Here is a 14,896-nt window from a genome sequence, read left to right as displayed (position 1 = left end):
GGGAGGCGTTTTCTTGGTTAGTTTATAAAGCTTTTTTATACCAAAAGTATGTTGCCAAAACAACATCACATTTGCTAGATTTTTGACACAAAGTGGGTTGGTACATCACAAAAGTGCTTTTAATTTTGTCAAAAAGGAAAGTACTTCAGAGAAATAAGCTTTAGAGTAGCAGTGAGTGAACTCATGGCTTCTGCATGACTCAGCACTTTCTGATGCTCTCCGGGAATGTGATGTAAGGGCAGACTTTTTCTGCAGATGGTGTAAGGTTGTTCTGCTGATGGATAAGGTGCCCAGCTCTGTTTTTGTTCTGTTTACTTTGCATTTCCAAGCCACTTTGGACACATTAGTCTGTTTTATGATCTGTTTCAGTGGAATCACATCACCGGGAGTAGCCCAACACAGTGACTTTTATCTGCCGACTGACTTGCACACAGAAATAAAAGAACGAAAAAAATTATCTGCAAGATTAAAGTAGCAGTTTAGAAAGTAATGTTCCACTTTGTTTTCTTCATCAATTCATATATTAAAGCTGCATTAGCAAATCTACAAAACAAGCTAGCCTGTAAACACTAGCCAGTGTTTGTGTTTACAGGCTAGCTTGTTTTGTAGATTTGTGTTTGTGTTTACAGGCTAGCTTGTTTTGTATATTTGCTCACAGAACTCTCACCCCTCCCGTCACCTACCATCTCAAGGCCACGTCCGCCATAGCCGGAAACCCAAATTGCCAGAGGAAAGGAGATAGCACTAAACACCAGTCGCCGTTTGCTAGGTCCAAACATCTTTTGTTGTCCGTGACATCAACTGTGTTTTTCTTTTGGGGACTTTGGTAGTTTGTCCTAAAGTTGAAGTGGTAGCAGCCGGCTGTTTCTCCTTGTCTGATAATATTGAGCGGAGAACCTCTAACACCAGGGGTGTATGCAAAATTCATAATGAGTGGAGGTCACATGTAGATGTAGTTTCAGACCGAGCAATGGAGATATCTAATGTAAAGATGTCCAAAGCGCAGCTCGTGGGCCACTTTGCTTTCCAAGATTCTGATCATTTTGGCCCTCCAGCACAATGAAGAAAACTTTTCACATTTTTATTTTCAGGCTTTAAGTAATTGGAAGTGTAAAAAATTGGTAAGTATTTTATCATTCAATAACCACTCATGGTTTAGTTGCATTAAATTAAACCAGATACTAATCCAACACTGGCTACAAATTACATTTTAAATGTACACTTTCAAGTGCTGTGACCCAATGTATATTCTTCATGTTGACTGTTGAAACTTCACTGCAATATCTCTCAGCAGAAATACTTAAAGAAGCCAAGAAATTGAAGCTTATGCTTATTTACAACACGTCAAAATCAATATTCAGAAGTAAAACAAGGATGGTATAAATTTAGCCAATTTTTAAAGTCAAATTTCATCTGTACTATTTGCTAATTTTTTGAATACTAGGATTGGTAAGTTGTTTCTCCCCTTGCTCCATTGATCAGCCTACTATGATATCACAGTTACATTGAACAAGGAAAGTCTTGATTATTTAATAGAATCTGTGTGCTGCAGATTAAATACGCAATGCAATTTAGTAGGTATACCACAAGGGTGTGTGTTTGGTACATGCCTTTTTGGTCTATCTACTATTTCTTTTTGCTGAGTTTTATTTTGCATCATGTCTGCAGCAACATGAAAAGGACATCTTTATAAACAGCCTGGTTATTTAATGTCACATGATTTATAGCGCTGCACCATCATCAATATAGCTAACTCTGACCTCCTGACTGTAATTCTACCGATTTCATAACACTGAGCAGTGTTTCACACTCTTTTTTTAAAGTAGCCTAAATCTGTTCAAGTTTTGTCAGCCCTCATTCATCTTGTGTAGTTTTTATTACCAAACATTTAGCCACACAAACACATCAGGTGAAAGTGCACGTAGCTTCTGCTGTCACCAACAGGTGACTGTTTCATCTCAAAGTAAAGAAGGAACAGTAGCATTTAACATTTGTCATGATCAAAGATTCTGTTACTTTAAACACTTAAATATTAAATCTGGTGAATGAAGACATCCTCTGAACATCTTAATTTATCTGTTTCATTTCCAAGTTGAACTGGTTTGAAAAGCCTGCTGTGGAAACGCTGGTTAATCATGTCAGTTTAGCCCTTTTTTAATGAGTTCTTTTGTTTCATCTTTGTGCGTTTTGGTTTGATGTCTGCGCTTCTGCTCAGATTTCATCATTCTGCCTCATTTTAGTATAAATATTTCATCTCATTGTCTGCGTAACTCATTTTTTCCACAGTTTTTCTGCCTTTGATTAGCACTTACATCCTCCTCTGTGTTTGTCTCAGTTTTTCATGTCACCTTTTTTGGTTTGTTTTCTCTTTAGCTATCGTTATTATGATGGATGTGTTATTGTAGAATGGCACCGGTAAGATGTAACGTTTCTCAGTAGAGGGTGCAAAGTAGAATTGATATTGTGTTTTGATGTGGTGTTTGGCCCCCCTCCCCTCTTCCTAACTATCCCCTTTAATGGAGACGACTACTCTTACCTTGTGATTCATGATCTGCATCGTGACCCTTATTCGGCTCTGACTCTAAACTCCCTGCAACCTTCAAATGCATATTTTCTTAGAATAGATCAAATCCTCTAATGCTCTGATCTTAAAGATGGAAGAAAGAAAAACTCTGCTGTCATCAAAACTTCACTCCAGTGATGTCTTAATTGCCTTGAGATGATTAGCATATTAAGCACACCTTTGGTTTAATAATTAACTCCCTGTTGGGCTGATCACAGCACTTCTTGTCTTCTGAGAAGTGTCTAATGAAATCATTTCACATGCAGATTGGAAATGACTTGAACTTAACAATCACATCCATAAATGATCTGTGACAATAAATGAAGCCTCTCCCGTTTGGTTGAGAATGGGTAATTTGATTCCACAGTCTGCTTAAAACACTTACATTTGGTCTTCCTGCTCAACAACTAGAACACTAACACTTTCCTCAGTTGAAAGCACGCTCTGCTGTTAGATTAAGGTGTTAAAAAGAGGAACGCACAGCGAGGAGATAAGTTTCACTTCCAATTTAACCACAAAGAAATGATAACAGACACTAGGGGGTGCTAAAAGCAATCAAAATAGCTAAGTGTGCCTTTAAGGTAAAGTTAAAGTCCCATTAATTCATCCCACACTGGTGAAATTTATCTCTGCATTTAACCCATCCCCATGGGGAGCGGTGAGCTGCGGCAGCTGCACTCGGGAACTATTTGGTGGTTTAACCCCAGTCCAACCCCTTAAAGCTGAGTGTCAAGCAGTGGGTCCCATTTTTAAAGTCTTTGGTATGACCCGACCGGGATTTAAATCCCGATCTCCCAGTCTCAGGGCAGACACTCCACCACTAGGCCACTGAGAAGGTAAAGTATGCAGAAACAAATATAAAGTAATCTTGTTTATAAAACATGTTTTTATTAGAGTCAGTTTTGCATAAATTGTCTTTTACTCGATGATGCTTGCAATATAAGCGGGTCATTAGTGATATCACTAGCTTTCAGGCAAAACTACTGACAGGACAAGACACAAATGAAAGGCACCCAGCATTAACTTCTGCCTCAAAGCCACGGTGTCGGTACAGGATCGGCTCGGGGTCCTTCGACTGCTGATGACGTCACATTACTTCAAATCTACTCGGCTTTCACACATACGTTTTGGAAAGACATCAGCGGTTTTGTTAATAAATTCTTGTTTGTTAACACCTAAATGTTTTCTTTATAATTGTAATTTGTTAATAAAACACCATATTATCTTTGTTTTGTAACGAATGTGAAACTGCATAAAACAAACATCGGACTGACAAAAAAACAGAACAGTTCTTATATGTGAAGCCACATCTGTTTGTATTAATGTGGAGTTCATCTGTATATTTCCTTACTTGTTATCTAAATACATTATTTGACTCAAAATATTGCTTGGTGTTTTTCAATAAAGTTCTTATATTTGATTTTGCCCCATTTCATCAACATCAAGAGCTTTTGAGGGTCACTGTTTATCATTTGCTTATATTTTACATTTCCTTTAGAAATTCAAACATATTTTCTCCAAAAAGTGTTGATTTTTGGACTACAGGACTACAGCCGCTAAGACTACAACCGCAAATTTGTTCTGACCAATCAAAATCATAACGTGATAACGTAACTTCCGTATGCTTCATGTTCAGCCAATCAACTACTTTGACGTCATCGGCAGTCGAAGGACCCCGAGCCGATCCTGCACCGACACCGGCAATGCGATCATCAACATCATCCCCACATTTTTATTTGATAACTCAAAAAGACTAAATGCCAAGTGCAGAAATGACTCATACACCCTCTTAATTCCTGCTTTTATTGGGACCTCTAATATATGTCATCTTCATAAAATCAAAAAAAAAAAAATGCCACAGGAAAGAGTCTGACACTTTGGTCTTTTTTGGGCCCTCAGCTTGTGTTTCTCTGCCCAGTCGCCTTGATGAAGTACCTCTCCCACCAGGTCATTAAGACAGCCCTGGGAAAATTATGTTTAATGTTCTCGCTGGTGAATTCATAAATCATTTTTTTCCTCTTTGGCTTTTTTTTTTTGCATGCACACCTGGCCCATTTATTACAGCTTAAATGCAAAACACTGCCAGCTTTCACGAGGGCAGCGAGACACTCCTGTGAACTGAGATAATTCACTTAGAACATGTAAATCTCACAAATCCCTCCACAAATGTATAAATGTCTTGTCTCAATGTTTGAGTTTGTGTTCTTTAATCCCTCGCTGCAAACTCAACCATCTTTCCTCCATGTATTGTTTCCTCTCTTAGCTTACTTTGTATATAATGTTTATGTTGCTTTATATAATTTCATGTCTGTGTTCTTTTTTTTTCATAATCAGCTATCAGGATTATGAACCCAAGATCAAGTAAGGCGATTTTAAAAACAGCCCCTTTCACCAAACCCTCCAAAAATGCCCTTCTCATTTCCACCTCCGTGTGAACAAATCGAGACCCAAATCCATCTGGTTTCCTCTCCGAGTCATTAACGTGATTAATAGTCGGGCACTCAGTCATGTTGAAGGCTGCATTATTAGACTCACAGCACTTCCAGCCTTAGATATGCATAACCTACAGATGTGACAAGCAAGATAATGTTTAAATCCCACCTGTATCTGCAAAAGTTGGTTACGTTAATGTAGATCTTTATCTTACATTTGTCAAAATTAGGATTCAAGTGATGGATAAAAAAATCCCAGTTTAAATTCTTTTTTATCTGTAAATCTGTGGCAGGGGTGAGGACCACCTCACCCCTGCCACATGGACCTCAATGGATAAACCATCAACCCTGCTCAATAGTCAACTTTCCTCGTGGGGTCACACCCATTAGGACAGTGGGAGGGTTAAGATAAAAACATTTCAAAAGTTTTGAAGAAGGTCTCTGAACTCATTTAAGAACCTTGAATACCATGAGAAACAAGCATGAACCCAAGCAATTTTCCATTATTAATTGATAATTTTGCACAGTTTTGTTGTTTCTTTAAATGTTTGGATTACTTGTTTAATTAATACATTTGCTGTGGTCTCTAGTAGAAATGAATGCCTTGCAGGCACTATTCAGGGCACAAAAAACCCACAGACCCCTGGTGACATCAGAACTGTGCTTGAAACAGGAGGATTTCCTGATATTTAGACATTTTGCTTCAGATTGGATAAAAGCAACGTAACCCTACCACTAACTCCCAGGACATGGATGTTTTATCTCCACCAAACACAAGCCTGGGGGAGCTTCTGCCGTGTGAGGGAGTTGCTAATGATAGCGGTTAGCTTCTGTTGACAGATGTTTTCTGGACGCTAAAACAACAACAGCTTTCCCCATCACGAGTCAATATGGTTAAGTTCAATTCAGTGTGACGTAAATATGTCAGGATTTTCTAATCCCAGAGTTTCACCATCTATTTTTTATCAGAAGTTAATGCAAGAGATAGGTGTAGGAGACTATTTTCATGTTCAGTCTGCATTAAAAACCAATTTTAATCAAAAATGATAAAAACCAGAAATAAACATTAAAAATGTTTCTTTTCTTCAGTCTGCCGCATTGTTAATAAACTATTGTGTGTTCTCTGCGGAAGAGGCGAATCCCAATTAGTTTAGTAAAAACCAAAAATGCACATGCTCACACACACACACACACACACACACACACACACACACACACACACAATGTTTGCTCTCAGGAGGGTAAATTTTTTCAGGTGTTGGATGGAAAATTTTTCAAAAATATTTCAAAGACAAATTTCAAAAAAACTTTTAGAAATAATTATTGATTAGAGGCAGTTTTATTAAAACTCTGGTACTTTGAAAGCACATTATGTAACAAAATTCAAGGATCAAAGGCCAAGTTTTTCTTAAACTAGCTAATCCAACTAACTTTATTATTCCTTAAAGCTCCAGACAAGAAAACATAACGTTCGTACCTCCTCAGAATGGATGTGCATTGATTTGATCTGCAGAAAGCAAAGGTTTTGTATGTGCAAAATGCTACAGATGACAGAGTCTGACATGAATCAGATATTAATCTCAACTCTGCCTCACCTACTGCGGCACACAATGTGTCACCAAAATGCCAGAAGAGGTGAAGAAAAAAAATGCCACTCATCTTCACGTTGCACCAGCACAGAGAGCTCTTCATTATCAAGAGACTGTGTATTCTCAAGGACATTTATCTCAGTTAAATCCTCAGTAAGACACTTATCTAAAAGCCCCAGGCAATAAGAGTCCAACATGTGATACACTCTGATTTTCTTCAGCAGAGAATACTGTGTTTGTGGGGCTTTAAAGCATACAACCTTTGCTGTGGAACACAACTTTTACTTGATCATCGTGGGTTTGTTTGAAAGTGTAAAAGAAAGAAAGAAGACCCAAAACCGCTAAAAGATTTATTCTGTTGTCCTCTTCCATACATTTTCCCACTTTTCATTTGTTCTGTTGAGAATCATCATCCCATTACAAGACAAATGAGGTCACAATAGTCTTTTTCTATGGAAGTGTGTCACTGCCACTCCAACAAGAATCAAACTGAAGCAAAGGGTATTATCACATTAATAATTTTCGTGAAACCAAAAATTTTATAATTTTTCATCTTTCTAAAAAATTGATATTTACATTGTCACAAAATATTTGCTCACAAAAATATATAATAATATACTATAATATAAAATATTTACTTTATAACAGTTTACACAGGGCTTTAAAAGGGACTTCTACCTATCAGGAATTTTTTTTGAGCTTACTGGTAGTACTGGAACCTTTTCTCGCCCTCCAGTTAAAAAAATCAATTAAACTCCCAGCCAACCCCCCTGCCCCAATGGAGAATGGACGGGTGGTTTCTAAGCACCACCCCCACCCCCAGGCAGGTTCAAGAAGACCAACAACCAATGAAAGCATAAACGTTATGTTGCCTACATTTCATTTAGGAGGAAAATAAACTCCCGTCTGCCTTAAGGATTTTGTTTTCAATTCAATTCACAAACACAATTTGTGTTGATCTTAACCAGAGTACCTCTCAGAGATCAATAAAGATCTGTTCACACACACACCAGTTGTGGTTTCCATTTATTATATAGAAAAACTCTTTAATCAGTAGAAAAACTTCACAAAACCTTTATGGAATTGATTTGAATATATTTTAATGTTCTTTTGTTGTTTGGTCTGCAAGTATGCGATTGCTACACTCCTCTGACCCATTGGTCAGACTGTCTGCAAAATGTTCCTGTGTAAAAATACTCTCTCAAACACCTACATACATAAAGTGCTAAAAGGTCAGCCACAGGACGAGCTGTCAAACACATTGTTCAGTACCTTAAAAATAATCCAGGTTCAGTCTCCTTTAATGGTTTGACAGATCCCGGACAAGCCCCTATTTATATTACGAGACAGCTTGTGGAACCACCATATAAAATGGAAACGTCGGTTTTTGAGAGTGTTATAAATCTAGTTTTGGATTGAGAGACAGTATAAACATTCAAGTTATTTTAAATATCTCTCAATATCTTAGACAACAATTATTCCCACTGGGACATCTCTATTCAACAGAATGTGAAGCAAATGTCACTTAATAATCTGAAAAGATTCAACTACATTTTTGCTGGGGTGGCTTCAAAGTTGTTACATTAATATTTTCAAGTCTTTGAAATAAAAATAATTTGGATTTAAACTGAAATTGCTGAGTGAAAATAGTGTTTCTTCAAATTCTTTCAACACAAAACAAAACTTAAATATCAGCTGGTAAATGAGCCATGTTTTTGCCATTTCAGATCATGGGTGATTGGAGCCATCGCTTTGCTTTGCCTCCTCGGCTTGACCTGGGCCTTTGGGTTGATGTACGTCAACGAGAGCACGGTGGTGATGGCCTACCTCTTTACCATCTTCAACTCCCTGCAGGGCATGTTCATCTTCATCTTCCACTGTGTGCTGCAAAAGAAGGTGATAACAACCCCCCCACCCCCACCCCCCACACACAAAGGAATTTCACAACTAAACAAGCATATATTTTAATGGTACCTTTATTTTTTTATTTATATTTTTTGTAGGTGCGAAAGGAGTATGGGAAGTGTTTTCGCACGCACTGCTGCAGTGGGAAGAGTGTGGACAGCTCCAATGGCTCGGTGAAGGGCACCGCTTCCCGAGCCCCGGGACGCTATTCTTCAGGGTCACAGGTTGAAAATATTTCATTCTTTTTGGTTTTGATCTGATACATCTTTACTCAAGGATGAATGTTTTACTGCTAAATCTAAAAACTGATGCATACTAAGACTTCAAGAAGAAGCACCTTAAACTCTGAGGAAAATCAGCCAATAGGTGCATTTTTGGCTTGTATAAAAACTTACCTCCAGCTTTGTGAAGATATTCCAGACATTTCTGTCTAAGAGTGCTTTGTTTCTTAGCAAAGTAAATTGTTAGATTCCTCCCACATTAACATGTACTATATAATGAATTACCATGATACGCGATAATTGAACATCACATCCCACTGAGCGTGATTTCCTCCCAGTAAATAGTCCTCGGAATGTTGAGTGTGCATCGTCATCCCACGATCCAAGCTGGATTCTGCATACAGATTATAGCGTTTAATTATCCACAGCGATTTGACGTAAAAGGCTCTAACCTAATCTGTGGCTGCTGTATACAAGCAAGACGTGAAGAGGAACACATGGAAGGATGGGCAGCGCTAAAACTTTTAATGTGTTTAATGTGAAATCAGCTAATTTTAGCCTTTAAATTTGCACTGAAAAAAAAGCATAATTTACAACCCGTGTGTGTGTGTCCCAAGAACTGTAGTGAACACGGTGTGTAAGATGTTAATGAGATTCACAGTGTCATAGCTGTTCCTGTCAGAATATATGAGCCAAGTGTTGTTTAAGTTGTGAAAACATTTGGTGCTTTTATTAAAGGAGAAACCTGGTCTAAATGTGAAATGAAAAAAAAAGTCACAAAAGTTGACATGAAGGTGACGGAAGTGACAGACTTCATTAGGTTGACTCTTAGTCGCTGAAATTTGACACTTTAAAAGCAGACTGTCACTTTCAGACTCTACTGATATTGCTAGGGTTTAATTTAGCTTAATTTTTTGGCAATAAGGTGATAAAATGAGATAATATCAGGGTTACGTCCAGACTGTTAAAGGATCCTTTTAATCCATTGCATAATTAGACAGCAATGATCATCAGTTTTGTTTAATTGGCTTTAAAGATCAGGGAGACGGTGGCAAGGGAGTTACGTACCCATCCCGTAACCGGGTGCAGGTTCGAGCCCTGCTCAGTCGTTGTGTCCTTGGGCAAGATGCTCCACCCTCGTTGCTGGTGGTGTTTGTCAGCCAGATGAGACTAAATTGCAGTTTATAACCACCAGGGTGTGAATGGGTGAAAGACTGGGGAGCTGTATGCACTAAAAGTAGGGCATATGCCATCTGAAAACGTACAAACAAGACTGTAATAGAAAATCAATGATAACCAGTTTCTCATTGGGCCACATTCTGTTTCCAACTAGTTTAGAATAGCATTAATGAAGGGGTTTCTAAAATGTCTCAAACCATTTGCAAAGGTTCTCAAGATTTATGTAAATCCCAGGACATTGCAAAGCTTTTTTTCTCCCAACTAATCAAATATTAAATCAGAAACCAGATTGATTTTGTCTCATTTTAGTTTCTGTGGCTCAGAAAGTGAGAGAATTTTTAGACGACGTTGGGAGAGGTTTAGTGACCAAACTACGATGAGATTTAGGACAAATAGTGAACAAATATTGTCCCACTGACTGAATTATGATAAGAAAATGTGCACTAGTTTTTTTTTTTTTTTTTACAGTCACTTCATATTCCTCACATTACTTGGTGTTTTATAGAAACAAAGTGTTGTGTGTTCAAGTTTAAGGATAATGGACTGAAATTTTTATCAACATTAATAAAATATGAAATTCGTAGGAATAATGAATCCAGGAAATTCAAAAGCACTTCAGACCCTTTGCTTTGGCTCTACAAATACTTTGTCCTTAACATTAAAATAATGCTTGTTTATTTTATTGCCAATGAAATTATTGTGGGAGTTTTCAGTTGAAAAATATGATACCCCATAAGAATAAGCTTAAATTAGACAATTTTGGCTCTCTTGGCACATATTTTGGACACCCCTGGATTACATTGTTCCAGCAAAATGAATATTGTATTTCTGGTGGAAGTACTACCCTGGACAACGTCGAAATACTCAACTAAAAAGGAATCGTATTTGCCTAAACTACTAAGTGGTTACTCAGCTGAAAGAAAGATATTAATTGTTCATAATGATTATACTGAACCCCACTTCAAAAGGTCATCACTTTAGAGGGAATCCATAATGCATAAGCAATCTGTGTTGCTTTAAGTAGGGGAAGCCTGGTTGGGTCATCAAATTGAACAAGCTTTATTTAATTAAAAGATTGCGGCTGACCTGTATTGATTGGATAGATTTATGGGGCTTGGACCATGTAATCCTCATATATAGAAAAACACCTCTGAGGGAGGAATAGTTAGACTCCTTACTGTAACAAGCACATGTGGGGGTTTGCTTCAGCTTCACTTACCTTTTATAAATTCATCTGGTTCAATCTGAAACCCTCAGCTGTGCCGATGTGCTCGATAAAGATACAGCTCCATAGATGGATGTCCAGACTGTTAGCTTGTGCAATGGCCCGTGGGACTTTGTCATAATTAACCAGGATGGACCTTCTCGAATGGAGCTTTTAAAACTCAGGACACTGATTCAGACAGCTTGACTGATGACTTTATTATTGACTTCACCTATCTAAGAACTAAAGCTCATCATTAATTGGTTCATCCCCAATACTAATGCGTTTCAAGACCTAGTTTTGAAATAGAGTTACATAATAGGCAAAGATATGTTAGCAAAACCATGTTTAATAAATATATTCCTCTCTTTTGCTGTCACCGGACAATACATGGATCAACATAGATGGAGGCCTTTCTGATGTATTCTTGGCGTGTCTTCTTGTCTCCGCAGAGCCGAATCCGTCGGATGTGGAACGACACAGTCAGAAAACAGTCAGAGTCCTCTTTCATGACTGGCGACATCAACAGCTCTGCGTCACTCAACAGAGGTAACTGAGTTCTGTGGGGAGAAGCCGCCATCTTTAATGGCTCCTCATTATACCGCCCTTCACCTCACACTCTGAAAAATGTCAGGAATATTCAAAGTGCAATTTTCTTTAATTGACAGTGTAATTACACTGCTCTTAATGTGACACGGAGTTTTTACTGGATTCAAAGCATTGCATATTTTAATATGTCAAGCTTTCAAACAAAACCACTTCAAGCCAAGGCATCAGTCAGATCGTCATGAATACTTGGAATACTTAAGGCTCTTTGCTAATTGAGTCGTTCTGATTAAAGACATACTCTGCAAATTTTTCCTATTTTTAAATCATTTTCTTGAGTCTGTGTTTGCCAAAATGACCCTTTACAGTGTTAATAAAATGTCACTCAGACCCACACCCATCCCTGTGTCTAGAGTACCACACTTGCAACTTCAGAGTGGCGGGCCTCCACCTGTTAAGTTTAGTAATAATGAAGCTGGCGCTGCAATCTGGTTCCAGCACATTTCCTGCATGTTTTAGATTATGAACACAGCTAATTAGTTCTATTTAGTGATGAATAACTCCTGTAGACACTAATGAAGGCTGGGGAGATGTTTTAGCTGTTAGATTAAGGTGTTAGAAAGACGAACGCACAGCGAGGAGATACGTTTCACTTTTCGTTCTACTAAATGGACACTAGGGGGTGCTAAAAGCGGCCAAAATTGCAAAGTAAATGTGTAAGTATTTTTAAAGCTACCAAATCAAAATTAAGAATATAGAAAATATATTTATATGAAGACAAGTTCCCTTAATTTTGTCCTTGTATGAAAGAAAACGTGTGCAATAGACACGACTTAGGGACACGTCTTCTTAAGCAGAGCAGATTACCAGTATGATCATATCCTATGCGCAAAGCGAAGGTTGGGCTCCCCACAGACGCCTCTCTCACCGGTTTCCTGCCCGACAGGTAAGCTAAAGTTCAGCTTACTATTTGGAGAAATTTATTTCAGAGTACTGGTAGAAGAAGAAGTCGGCTGAAAGGCCGGCAGCTACTTGTAACGAGGATCACTGGGCGTTCTTTCTCATGTGCATTTTTTTTTTTCCAAAACGAGGAGCGGGCGGTTCTCTCCTGAAATTCAGAAACATCCTCCGCTATACCTTTAATAAAACACTAAAACCAAAAATCACACGTCTAATTAAGGATTAGGGCTTAAAATATTCCAGACGAGCCCCCATATGGTACCAGCCAGGTGTCTAGGGGACCTGGGTGGTAACAAGGAGGATGCGTGACACAGGCAAATCAATAGGAAAGTAGCAATTATTCAACACCAAATGTGTAGTGGTATTTTGACACACTTCTACTGCACCAAAATGCACATTTCTATCAAAAGTTGCAATAATTCTTTACTAAGTTCCAAGACACGTAGGACCACAAAGAGATGTCCCCTCCAGCACATCTTATAGTTTCCCAGCAGGGTTAAAGTCTGGTCTCTCTGGTTGCCAATCCATGTGTGAAAATAATCTCATGCTTCCTGAACTACTCGTTTGCTTTTGGAGCCTGATGAAACCTGGCATTGTCATCTTAGAATATGCCTGTGCCATCAGAGAGGAAATAAAGTCAGCTGACCTTTTTTATTTCTTCCTTTCGACTGTTCTGGTTTTGAAGGGGAACCTAATATGACTGAATGTAGTCCTGACCAGCTGAATTAACCTCCGATCAAATCACTTCCTCCACAGGATCGGACGGATGCATCACTTCATCTTCGGCTCCTCATAGCCTGATGCACTCATCGCTCTGAATAGTCCAAACTTAAACTCACGAGACATGACTTCTTCATACTCTTTGACCCAGAGTACACCTTGTTGTTCCCTATTCAGCTATATAGTTTCTTTTAATACTTTAGCCGTTTCCTGATCAGAAAACCCTCTCACTGCCAGCATTTTTGAGTGGTTTTACTGTTTTTGGAAGAGTTGCAGAACATTGTGCTCTATGATCATGTAACTGCCAAAACCACCAAAACAAAGCGGAGACTTACCTCTTACATCAGGAAGAATCCGCGCGTTTCTAGCATTATCCGTTCTTTCATAATCCGTTGTCGAACTGTGATCGGCAGAAGTTTTTCCGGTTCACGCCTCACTTTTTTTTACAGCAGCAGCCCAAAACGATCTCCTAACACATGGATTTTCTGCTTCATGATCACGTGACGTGTGACGGATGAAGATCGGCTTAGAGCTGGGATGTTTACAGCAACGTTCCACCTCCTTGCTGCTCTGAGAACTTTCTTCAGTAGATTTTTCCAAACAGAGATACTCTAGGGCTGAATTATCGTCCCAGTCCGGCTCTTCCCAAAGTTGCCTCCTAACTACCGTACAATTTTATTTGTATAGCAGTTTCAGACACAGCAGAATTGTAGACAGTGCTAAACAGTGGCAGAATGTAAAATGCAACCAAGTCAATTGACCATGTTTGAAAACCTGGATTTATGATCAGACCAGTCCCAACGTACTTCCGAGTGGACCAGATTGCTCGTAAGACACCGCACAAGGTAGGATTATCTTTAAAACCATTACAGTAATAGTGTGCATCCTTACAATTGCTGCAAAAGGAGGAGCACTTGAAAAATCAGCTTGATTATCCTGCCATGTGAACTGGGCTTAAGAAGCTGCTATCTGCATCATGTGGGGTCAAAATCAGCTTTATTTCTGCCAGGCGCTAAATATTGTAATCCTAATACTCTGAAATTCTTAGAATAAGTTTCTGTAAACCAACAATATTAAAATGCTTTAGCTTTCAGAAAAAAAGAAAAATAAACGTTTAATCAGAACACGGCAGCAGTCAGCAAGGAAACGTTAAACCTTCTCAGCTTCTACAGAATCCGACTCCATGTTGCCGTTGTTGCTGGCAGCCTCTCCAACACACTCGGCAGCCATCACATCTCCTGATTAAGAGCTCCAGCTCCGCGCTGCTCGCTCTCTCAATTCACTCCGGGCTCTCTGCTCGCAAAGACACTAATGCATAGTTACAATGATGGATTAATGTTCGACACAGTGAGGAAGTGTCATGATCTCTGTAATTAGGCGCTCAGCTTAGCACCACCAACAGCTTTTATACACTGTGCAGAGGCTGAATTAAGGGTGTGTGTGTGTGTGCGCGCGCACATGTGCACGTACATGCATGTGTGCAGGTTGGGGGGGTTGGAGGTCAGGAGTTGGAAGAAAAGCCTTACATGGATGTTCCATAAAGGCAAAAGGCAAGAAGTAGAAATTAGTAATGCACC

General features: G+C 38.8%; 1 protein-coding gene across 19 annotated transcripts in view; it reads left to right on the top strand.

The window, feature by feature from the left end:
- LOC107377409 (adhesion G protein-coupled receptor L3) overlaps window positions 1-14,896 on the top strand; it is a 410,636-nt gene that overhangs the window by 382,367 nt on the left and 13,373 nt on the right. For 18 of the 19 annotated variants that reach the window (XM_070547650.1, XM_070547654.1, XM_070547651.1 and 15 more), the window contains 3 exons: window positions 8,312-8,480; window positions 8,588-8,713; window positions 11,546-11,642. In XM_070547650.1, the coding sequence (XP_070403751.1) occupies window positions 8,312-8,480; window positions 8,588-8,713; window positions 11,546-11,642 (392 nt within the window). Of the gene's footprint in view, window positions 1-4,897; window positions 4,925-8,311; window positions 8,481-8,587; window positions 8,714-11,545; window positions 11,643-14,896 lie in introns of all 19 variants that reach the window. The other variant, XM_070547669.1, reaches the window with a different exon arrangement.

Source organism: Nothobranchius furzeri, chromosome 2 (assembly GCF_043380555.1).
Source record: "Nothobranchius furzeri strain GRZ-AD chromosome 2, NfurGRZ-RIMD1, whole genome shotgun sequence".
Lineage (NCBI taxonomy): Eukaryota > Metazoa > Chordata > Actinopteri > Cyprinodontiformes > Nothobranchiidae > Nothobranchius > Nothobranchius furzeri.
This window is presented reverse-complemented; position numbering and strand designations above follow the sequence as displayed.